Genomic DNA, 10,996 nt, shown 5'->3' with positions numbered 1-10,996 from the left:
TAAAGAATAACTTTGTTTTATTACCATGATTCTGGAGAAAACAAACAAACAAACAAACAAACAACAACAACAACAACAACAGGGTAGACAGTTCAAGGAAGGACAGAGTGCCCTGTTTTTAAGTTCCAAACTTCTTCTTTTTGATGGGTGGTGGGAGCTGAGCCAGGATGTCGTCCAGAGGTCGTTCTACTGCCACAAGTGTCCTTTCATCCAAGAGATCCACGAAGAGCAAGGGCTGCAGAGAGAGGATGTGACGTCACCAGCAATCATTCACCTCTCTGATACAATAACTAGAGCGTCAGCCAAGATGCAAAGGACGAAAACCCTGACGACCTTCCCTGCCCTAGGACTGAGTGGAGTTGGCTCAGAAGGAGTATGAACTTGAGGTAGGCCAGACCAGACAGCTGCGGTAGCATAAGCTCAATAGACAACTGGGTTTGTAGATGGTGAGATTAGTCAGGAAAAAGAAAATCATGTCAATTCAATATCTTCCATTACTTTTATTCCTCAAAACATTCTTTAACGAGAAGTTGAGAAGAATATTCATACTAACAAAGACCCCACATGAGCACCAAGATTACTATAAATTTCTCTCACACAGGGAAGTATGATTTGCCTGCCTCTAACCCACTGAGTCAAAATCAATGAAACATAGAGGCACAGATAGAGATAACTTCAAGGTCACTAGTCTCCCCCAAGTCAGGGTCTCTACATGCAAAAGAAAGATATACTAGTCTTCCAATTGTTAGTTATTACATTTTGATAACACCACAGGGAACCAACCATCCAGGATACAAATAGGTTTTTACCTTATATTTCTTAGAAATTTTAAATGCATGGGCCGTGCGCCTCAGGAAGACATCTGATTCATTTTTGGGAGGAAGTGGATTATAGAGCACAGTTTTGTCATTTGGAAGTGGCTAAAAAGACAAAGATATATTATTTATTTACTGGGGTAGTATAAGAGAGCAAGCCTAGGGACTCACACACAGGAGTACTCTGAACGATGTCCCCAATCTTAGTTTTTTAGAACTTCTTGAGAGTTTCACTAAGTTGTCCAGGCTGGCCCTTGAATCGGTGTGGCTTCTGCTCCAGTCTTCTGTGTGACTGATATTACAGGCCTGAACCACTAGGTCCAACAAGACATACCATTTGAACTACGGCTTTATTGTCTAGCATTTTAAGACCTGGGGTTTGACCCCTAGGCACCATAAAAATAAAACAACGAAAAGTTACTTTATGGACCCAGCTCATGTCCATTCTTTGTCTGCTTTGGTTTAGGGACAGGTATCACTGTAGTTCTCCTGGTCCTCAAGAGTGCTAGAGTTACAGATATGCATAACTGTGTGTGTCTAAGGCCCCCAGGTTCTTTAACTAGGGGTCACTATCCCATGGGAGGGTCATAGAAACTGAATGTAGGACTATGTCAGTTCTCTCTTTCCTCCATTGGGTTCAAGGGGTCAAACTAAGGCTGTTAGGTTTGGAGGCAAATGCCATTACCCAAAAAGCCATTACCTCACCAGCCCACCTTTTAAAAAAAATTTCTTTTTTAAAAATAATTTATAGCCGGGTGGTGGTGTTGCATGCCTTTAATCCCAGCACTCGGAAGGCAGAGCCAGATGGATCTCTCTGTGAGTTCAAGGCCAGCCTGGTCTACAAATCGAGTTCCAGGACAGGCTCCAAAGCTACAGAGAATCCCTGTCTCGAAAAACAAACAAACAAAAATTATTTATTTTTGTTTTATGTGCATTGATGTTCTGACTGCATGGATGTCTGTGTGAAGGTGTCAGATCTTATTGTTACAGTTATTAGCTGCCATATGGGTGCTGGGAACTGAACCTGAGTCCTCTGGAAGAGCAGTCAGTGTTCTTAACCGCTGAGCCATCTTTCCAACCCCTCACCAGCCCACTTTTAAAAACAGATTTATGGCTCGGCAGTAGTGGCGCACGCCTGTAATCCCAGCACTCGGGAGGCAGAGGCAGGTGGATCTCTGTGAGTTCGAGGCCAGCCTGGTCTACAAAGCAAGTTCCAGGACAGCCTCCAAAGCTACAGGGAAACCCGTCTCAAAAATCCAAAAAAAAAAAAAAAAAAAAAAAGGGAAAATTACATGTATAAAGAAAAACTTTTTCCGTATGGTGGTGGTACATGCCTTTAATCCCAGCACTTGGGAATCAGAGGCAGGTAGATCTTTGAGTTCACGGCCAGCCTGGTCTATGGATTGAGTTCCAGGACAGATAGGGCTATAAAGACACCCTGTCTCACTGGGCGGTGGTGGCACATACGCCTTTAATCCCAGCACTCAGGAGACAGAGGCAGGATCCAGGAAAGGCACAAAGTTACACAGAGAAACCCTGTCTTGAAAAACAAACAAAAAAAGAAACCCTGTCTCAAAAATCAACAACAACAACAAAAAAACCAAACCGCCCCCCCACACAAAGACAGACAGACAGACAGACAGAGAGAAAGAGAGAGAGTGAGTGAGAGAGAGAGAGAAAGAGAGAGAACCTTTAAAAAAGTTTATTATTTACTAAGCCATCACCCCAGCCATTGCCAAAAAAAACGATTTTCCCCCTCCCAAGACAGGGTCTCTCTCTGTGTAGCCCTGACTGTCCTGGAACTCACTCTGCCTACCAATCTGGCCTCCAACTCACAAAGTTCTACCTGCCTCTGCCTCCTGAGCGAGTGCTGGGATTAAAGGTGGATTAAAGGTGTGCACCACTACCGCCGGCTGCTTACTGCTATTGCATAGGACCCAGGTTCAGTTCCCAACACCCACACCAGGTGGCTCATAACTGCCTGTAACTCCAATTCTAGGAAATCTGCTATCTTCTAGTGTCCACAGACACCGCACTTACATGGTGCATGTAAACTCTTCCAGGTACACATATAGATAACATTTTTAGAAAGAGATTTATTGCTGGTAATATTTCATCTGTATACCTATCTTAGATATTAATATACCTAAGGTCCTGTAAAAATGTGTTAGGCAAAAAAACGGGGCCTTCATGGCCAGGATGAAGCAAGAAAGGGCTTCATATTCCATGGCAAGATTAAAGGCACACAAGCTTTTGACCAGTCTTGTCAGTAATACTTGGTAAGAGAACAAATGGGCATGTGCAGGATCTCAGCCCACACAGGCACTGTACTTTCTACACCTCCCCCTCATGGCCATCTCTAACACACTGGCCAAGTGGCTGAGGTTCTCTCTCCCCCGGGGAAAATAACATAAACCACCCCCACTGATGTCACTGACACTTCAAGAGATGGCCAAATAAACGATACACTTCATCTCTTACTTCCTTGGGAACTAGCTCTACTTGGTACAAGGACATGAGGGACTTATCATCAGCACTTGGGAGAAAGCCTCCGGGGCTGAGTTACAGAGAGCCGAGTGAGTGGGAGGGGCCCTTCCTGTACCACTCATCTCACAGAAGTCACTTGCCAGCCAGCTCTGCTTCCCACATTCCAGGACACAGGACCCAAGAGATGAGATTCAGTGACACATCCCTGTGCACACCTCCTTTACAGCCATCTGCTGCCTTACCCACGCACGTTCCACCCGCACCCTCACAGATCCACAGAACAGCTGGTGTTGGGTATAACTGAAACCCAGAGTGCAGTGCAGCCATGGCTGTGGTCCACAGTCTCCGAGAAGAGAAAGCCCCACCCAGAAAAGACACACCAAACAGAAGCTAGTATCTCAAACTAAAGAAAACAGTTGTGTCCCTACCTAAATAACAGTCATTGACAATGGACTTTCCTCACTAGACTTCTCTCAAAATACAAAGATCAACTTCTTAAAGTGTCTTCCTTCAGTTAAGGGGCAGGGTGGCCGAAATATGGGGGTGGGGGGAGCCTCCTTTAACGAAGCTACTTGACTCAGTGACCCAAGAGTGGAAGTGAAGAGTCAGCTCAAAGGTATTCCCTACGGGGGCATCTTCTGAAGACCAACGTCATCACTTTTCTACTTAGGTTTATGTGCTGAATAGCCAGGTAGAGAAGTAACCACAGTAGCAAAAACTAGTCCGCAAAGGCTAGCCCTTACTCAAGAGTAGTAATACAAACTAGGGAGAGTGCCAAACGAAAGCACCTGTCCTCGGAAGTACACACTAGCAGTTTTTATTCGGAGGCTCCTTCCTCTATCTAATCAGTCATTATTTATACTTAAAAATTCGTAAGTAAAGGTAGGATGTGGTAACTCACTCCAGTAGCACTCAGGAAGTAGAGGCAGAAGGATTGCTGTAAATTTAATGTCAGGCTAGCCAGGCTACATAACAACATCCTGTCTCAAATAACCCAAAACAAAATGGGATTGGAAAAGCAGCCTAGCAGTTAAGAGCATTTGCTACTCTTGCAGAGGAAGTATGTTCTGTTCCCAACACCAATGTTGGGATGCATACACACTTACACACAAGATTCCTAAGTAAAGAAATCACAGAACTCACCAAGGACTTGTCAATGATGCAGAACATGTAGGTATCATGGAGGAGGATGTGCATCGGTCTCTTGGGATGAAAGCTGATGTGTGTGATGGGAGTATCCCTTTGGAGCCAGAGCTGGTGAAATCCCTGCTTCTGGACATTCCGGCTCCACTCTGTATACTGCTTGTCTGGGATGCTGAACTCAAATACCTGAAGAACACAACACCAAGCAAGTAGACATGTGTACCCACGGAGTTTGGGTTTTATCTTTTCCTAACCACAAATATTAGCAAACCTTGAGGCACCATATTTAGCATTACATTTTTGTTGTTGTTTTTCAAGACAGGGTTTTTCTGTGTAGTCTTGGCTGTCCTGGAACTCAATTTGTAGACCAGGCTGGCCTCCAGCTCACAGAGCACCATCTCCTGCCCCTGCCTCCGGAGTGCTAGGATTAAAGGCATGCACCACTGCATGGCTTAGCATTACATTTTACAACCACCTAAAAAAAGCTTTATATTTCAGCTCTGATCCTCCTGTCTCAATATCCCACACCACGGGATTTTGGTCACTGTCTTTAAATTCAGGGGGCACCAGTTTCAATGACAAAGACACTTAAGGTACCACCTTTGAATAGTCTTGTTCAAGAATGAAAACCCATGAAAGTGAGAGCATTTTTGGGATACTGTGTGTGTACACGAGAGTGTAAAAACTGCTCAAAACAGTAAGCATCATTTGCTTAGCAATCTAAACAACAAATGTGCTTCCCGGATATCTAGAATCTTTCCAACAGCTCAGTGGGGTGTAGTTGAAGTCATCATCTCCATTTTACAGATGAGGATACACAAGCACTGATGAGTTCATAAGGTGCTCTATAGCCCAAGTTTCTAAAGACTACCTCTTTACAATTTAGCATAAAAAAATGCTGTGGAGTTAGCTCTCATTTGGCTGAGATTAGATCCCTGAATTTTAGTAAGGCCTAGTTTCCTCATGAAAGCAAGCCACACATTTTTAGGTTGTTTTCAATTTTATTATATTTCATTCTTAGTTTATGTCATCTCTAGTTTAAATTAGCAGAGTGTAGCCAGGTGGCAGCGGCAAATGCCTTTAATCCCAGCAGCACCCAGGAGGCAGATGTCTTTGTTCAAGGCCAGCCTGGTCTACAGAGTTAGTTCCAGGACAGACAGGGCTGTAGTAGTGGTGGCAGCGGCAGCGGGGATTAGCAAAGTACTTCAAACTTCCCCCATCATTTTGTACTTCTTAGCTCTAGAGCTGCATTGTTAACTGTGCCCCATCAAACCAATGGATCTATGGTGGGCACAGGCCACATATGAAAGCTTCACTTGCACAAACCAAACCTGCCTATGTACCCTCCAGCATCTTCAAGGGAAAGTTCCTCTCACTGTCCATCATCTCAGGCTCAAGGTTACTATCTAGAAGGGACTGGAAAGCACTAGAATCTCTTACCTGTTGGTCAGAATGAGCAATGACAAGGTTGTTGGTACTGGGGGCGATGGCCAGAGCAGTCACTGGGAAATTGTAAGCAGGTACCGTGCAGTGAAGCTGGGGAAAAAGACAAGGGACAACTCTATAGCATCTTCCTTCAAGAAAGATTAGATGGGCTGGACACGGTGCTGCACAACTTCAATGGCAGAAGACAGGCAGACCAGAGACAGAGGCAGGCGCTGCCCGTCCCAGGTCTATACAGTGAGAACCTACCTCAAAAACCACCACCACACACATAGACAGACACACAGAATATACACACAGGAAAAAACAAAACAAAGAAAACTAGATGTCAGTGATTTTTTTGGTAGTTTATTATTATTATTTTGTTGTTTTCTCACACTGGGCTTTGAATCCAGGGCCTTGTATATTCCTAACACGTGCTCTACTACTACTAAGCCTACTCAGTTTGAAATAAGGTTCTTTGGAATCCGAAAGCATTCTATGGAAGTTCAGGCATTCCAACAACAAAAAACACTAATTTCATAAAAAAAAAAACAAAAATGAAATGAAATGGCTGGGTGTGGTAGTTCACGCCTTTAATGCCCCTACTCTGAAGGCAGAGGCAGGCGGATCTTTTTGAGTTTGAGGTCAGCCTGTACTACATAGTGAGTTCCAGGCCAGTGAGACCCTTTCTCAAAGAAACAAACGAACTAATTATGCTTAACTGCTTACAAAATGGAGCATCACCAGAAAACCCAACAGCAGTTTTCTCTGAGTAAATGTGTCAATATGAATCACTTAAATATACCACTGTACTGAGAACACAAAGCTCCACACTGGGTCTTAAAAAATGATAACCTAAGAATGGACATTTGGGTACAACTCTAAGGATTGTGAGCACTACACAGAAACATTCTTTTTGTCGGTGCTGGTGACAGATGTTGGAATTTCTGGCTACTCACCCAGCTACATGACCACACTTGCACAGTTCAGTAGCCAAGTAAGGGGCCTTGTGCACAGCGTGACCACGCAATCTATGCACATGCATGGCACAGCTCCATAAACCCATATGCACATATATAGGGGAATCCATAAGAAGCAGATCAGACTCCTCCCTCCTTCTCCTTCTCTCCCCACCCCTGCATGCGTCTTCCACAGGCCTGATCACACTCTTTGTGATTAGATGGCTACTCTTTTCTATCCCTCCCTTCTCCTAATAAAACTCTGATAGTGGGTTTTGTTGTGCCTTGTGGCCTTTCTCGCACATTGCAGCGCCTCATTAAAACCATCAACAGACTCAACATATAGCTGGCAGTATTATTACCCATCTGTCAGAAGGGTTCCCCAACCATGGTCTTATTTTCTCCTATCTAATTTAGAACCACACTGATTTACAAGGCAAGTGATGGAAGGAAACCTGTTATGATCTCCAGCTCAGTGTCTAGGGATCAGAATTTTCCCTCCCTCCTCAAAACAGAGACACCTGTGTATTTTTGTCTTTTTTATCATTTTGTTGTTGTTATTTGTCTGCTTTGTGGTACTGGAGACTGACTTTAGGGTGCCATGAATGCCAGGCGAGTACTCTATCACTGAGCTATATCCCTAGCCACAAAATGGGTTCACCACTCACAAATCCCTAATTTTGAGTATTACACCATTCTTCTAAGTTTTAAATATTTTGTGATTTTAATATTATGTCAGTACAGCTTTGAGGCGCTAAAGAATTCCAGGGGTTGGGGATTTAGCTCAGTGGCAGAGTGCTTGCCTAGCAAGCTCAAGGCCCTGGGTTCGGTCCTCAGCTTCAGATTAAAAAAAAAAAAAAAAAAAAAAAAATTCTAAAACAGAAATCTAAAGCAGGAAAAATTCTTGCTTAAAAAAAAAAAGTCTAGTAAATTTCCAGGTCACCCCAACCTGCCTGGCATCTTAGCATGACTAGCACCCTCTTCCTGTATGACTCACACTGCCACACTGCTGCTATGAAATCTGATGCTCACCTTTAGATGGTTCAGATCGTATATGTGGACTCCAGCACTTGTACCTGATGCAGCTAGCCAATTCCCATCTGGACTGACTGCCAAAAGACACATGGCCTCCACTGTCCCTGCGAGGACGGAAGAAACAAGTTCTTGAATTAGACTGCACAGCCACCCTGGAGATCATGCAGAAACCAACGAGACCTACATGGCTATAAATCATTTAGAGGAGACCTTACTGGAGTTTTACAAACTAGTTTAAATGCTAACCTATTTTTAATTTTTTTTTTTTTCTCAAGACAGGGTTTCTCTGTGTAGCTTTGGAGCCTGTCCTGGAACTCATTTTGTAGCCCAGGCTGGCCTCAAACTCACAGAGATCCTGCTGCCTCTGCCTCCTGAGTGCTGGTACTAAAGGCATGCGCCACCACCGCCTGGCCTAATTTTTTTTTTGGAGACAGGAAATTCCTTTTGTAGCGCAAGACAGCTTTAAACTTAGGATCCATGTGCCTAGGCCTCCCAAATGTTAGGTAGCTATGCTTTTCCCAATTTTTAAATTTAATTAGCTATTGTTGGGCATAGTGCACAAGTTTTTAATACTAGGACTCAGGAGGCAGAGACTATGAGTTCAAGGCCAGCATGGTCTACATACCAATTTTAAGGGCAGTTAGGTCTACATTATGAGACATGGTGCAAATAAATATATTATAAATAAATATAAAAACTATTGTTTCTCATGTGAAGAGAGGCCAGAAAGATCAAACTAGAGACATCACTGGTTCAGATCTGAGTAAAGCACTAAAACCATACCTTAAGCTAATTATTTCAAAAACTTCCTTTGCCTATTTAATGTTTTCAAATTAGTTATGGACACAGCATGTGTAACAGACTTGAAGCACAGATTTAATTTACTGAGTGCCTGCTATCTGTTTAACACTACGGGGCAGAGATGAGCTACCTCTGTCAAAGGGTTTGAATCAATTTGCAACAAGAAGATGTGGAATAAAAATTAGCCATCAACATTATATGCTAAAATATGTGCTGCATTTAACAATCCCAAATAATAAAAAAAGCTTTACAACAAGTCATAAACCATCTGTTGAAGGATAAAGATGGTAAGGGAAGATAGTGTAAGATTCACACCTGACTCCTAAATGGTAGGCCTCTTCTGAATGCTTCTGAAGCAGCTTTTCTTTACTTTGTTTTTTTGGGGTGTGTGTGCGCGGTGAGGGTATGAGACAGGATCTCTCTCCCTCTGCCTTCCAAGTGCTAGGACTAAAATTGTGCACCACCATGCCTGGCATGAAGCAGCTTTTCAATGAGTTAATGTTAAATGTTTACAAGCCAGGCTGATGGGAGTCTAAAGCGGCAATGAAGTAGCTAAATTCCAGTGCAAGGGACAAGGGATAGAATCACGGAATGTATCCAACTACCAACAGAAACTGGAGAAGAAGCTGAAGTCAACAGTTAACTCAGCACTAGCTAGTATATATAGTCACTCACTGAGGCAATCTTATGTTCTCATGGAGCATGAAAACAGTCACAAGCACAAATGACCCCAAAAAACTATATGTTTAACAATATTTTCATCTTATATAAACATTTCATAGAAATAAACAACAAAAAAAAGCAGTGTGTTCCCCAAATCTCTACCCAGATACACCAGAAAACACCAAAACACTAAGGGGAGCTATTAGGTGTCAGGACTGCAGATGACTTTTACTTTCTCCCCAACTCTGCTAACAAAACTAAGGATGATGAAACTTCTCTGGCCCAAATAAGGAATCAAAAACCCAGCGAGAAAGGAGTAGGTGTGAGGAACATTTCAGACCTCATCGAGAGTCTTCATCTGCCAGCTATCTCCTCCTACTTGAAATGGCAAACACGTGAACGAGAGAATCTGCCAGGTGAGAGCAGCAAGCACCCTGCTGGCACTGAGGTCTACCGAGGAAGTCACCAGAGACCCCGAGAACCCCCGGTTTAGTCAGAAATCCCACCTGACTGAGGCTGGAAAGTGTGCAGGTGCTTGAAGCTTCCTTCCAGCAGACGGATGACATGCAGAGACCCTTGACTGGCTGCCACAAAGAGCTTTGCTGAATCTTCAGAAAACAAAATGTGGAGGGCAGAGCGAAGGAATGCTGGCATTTTGGAAACCTTTGGGTAAATCAACAGTGAAAGCCAGTGAGAGAAAGCAGCACACCACAACCTGACACAGCCAGCTTAAGTTATACTAACTCTTGGAACTTCCAAGCAAGGACCCACAGAGGGCCTGGAACATTGCCATGCTTCCTATAACCTATCTAGCCTCTTCATCCAGATGGCAACTGCTCAATTCTCTGTCTTGGAAATAACTTAAAATGGGAATAAAATACTATTTTTGCAAGGAATGTTTCCCTATTTCTTTTTCTTTTTATGTATTTAATAAATACATCAGCCCAAAGATCACACACACACTAAGAACAAAAACAGACTCACCAGGCTATACTTATATATTTGTGCATATACACACACCAATAATAATAAAAGAAAAAGAGGCTACCTATTTGAGAGTGGAGGAGGTAAAGAAGGAGGCCTGAGGGAATGGAGGGAGGAAAGAAATGTAATCCTATTTTAATTTAAAATGTATAAAAATTAAACAAAATAAAAGCAAAAAACCAAATACTTAGCATTGAAGTGGTAGTGCTGAAGATTGAACCTAGAGTCTTCTATAAGATTTAAAAACAAAGTTGTGGGCTGGAGAGATGGCTCAGAGGTTAAGAGCACTGGCTGCTCTTCCAGAGGTCCTGAGTTCAATTCCCAGGAACCACATGGCAGCTCACAATCATGTATAATGAGATCTGACACCCTCTTCTGGTGTAAAGGCAAACATGCAGACAGAACGCTGTATACTGTAAACAAATAAATTTAAAAAACCAAAAACAAAAAAACCATAACAACAAAGCCGGAAGGTGACGCACACCTTTAAACCCAGCACTGTAGTGGCAGAGGCAGGCGAATCTCTTTTGAGTTGAGGCCAGCCTTGTTTACAGAGTGAGTTCAGGGGCAGCTAGGGTTACACAGAGAAACCCTATCTTTAAAAAAAAAACAAAACAAAACAAAAAAGATTTAAAGCAGCTCACAATCACCTGTAACTCCAGGCCAAGAGGACCTGCCCATTTC

At 43.1% G+C, this 10,996-nt stretch overlaps 1 protein-coding gene across 4 annotated transcripts in view; it reads right to left on the bottom strand.

Moving 5' to 3' along the window:
* The window catches only part of Utp4 (UTP4 small subunit processome component), a 30,427-nt gene continuing 19,431 nt past the window's right edge, over positions 1–10,996 (bottom strand). For all 4 annotated transcript variants that reach the window (XM_036187089.1, XM_036187088.1, XM_036187090.1 and 1 more), the window contains exons 12-17: positions 9,835–9,991; positions 7,862–7,968; positions 5,886–5,981; positions 4,446–4,631; positions 810–920; positions 1–235 (exon numbers count right to left, since the gene is read on the bottom strand). In XM_036187089.1, coding sequence (XP_036042982.1) covers positions 119–235; positions 810–920; positions 4,446–4,631; positions 5,886–5,981; positions 7,862–7,968; positions 9,835–9,991 — 774 coding nt within the window. In that variant the 3' untranslated portion in view covers positions 1–118. The remainder of the gene's footprint in view (positions 236–809; positions 921–4,445; positions 4,632–5,885; positions 5,982–7,861; positions 7,969–9,834; positions 9,992–10,996) is intronic.

The sequence above is a fragment of the Onychomys torridus genome, chromosome 5 (genome assembly GCF_903995425.1).
Source record: "Onychomys torridus chromosome 5, mOncTor1.1, whole genome shotgun sequence".
NCBI lineage: Eukaryota > Metazoa > Chordata > Mammalia > Rodentia > Cricetidae > Onychomys > Onychomys torridus.
The sequence above is the reverse complement of the archived record's forward strand: the minus strand, read 5'-3'. Positions and strand labels throughout refer to the sequence as shown.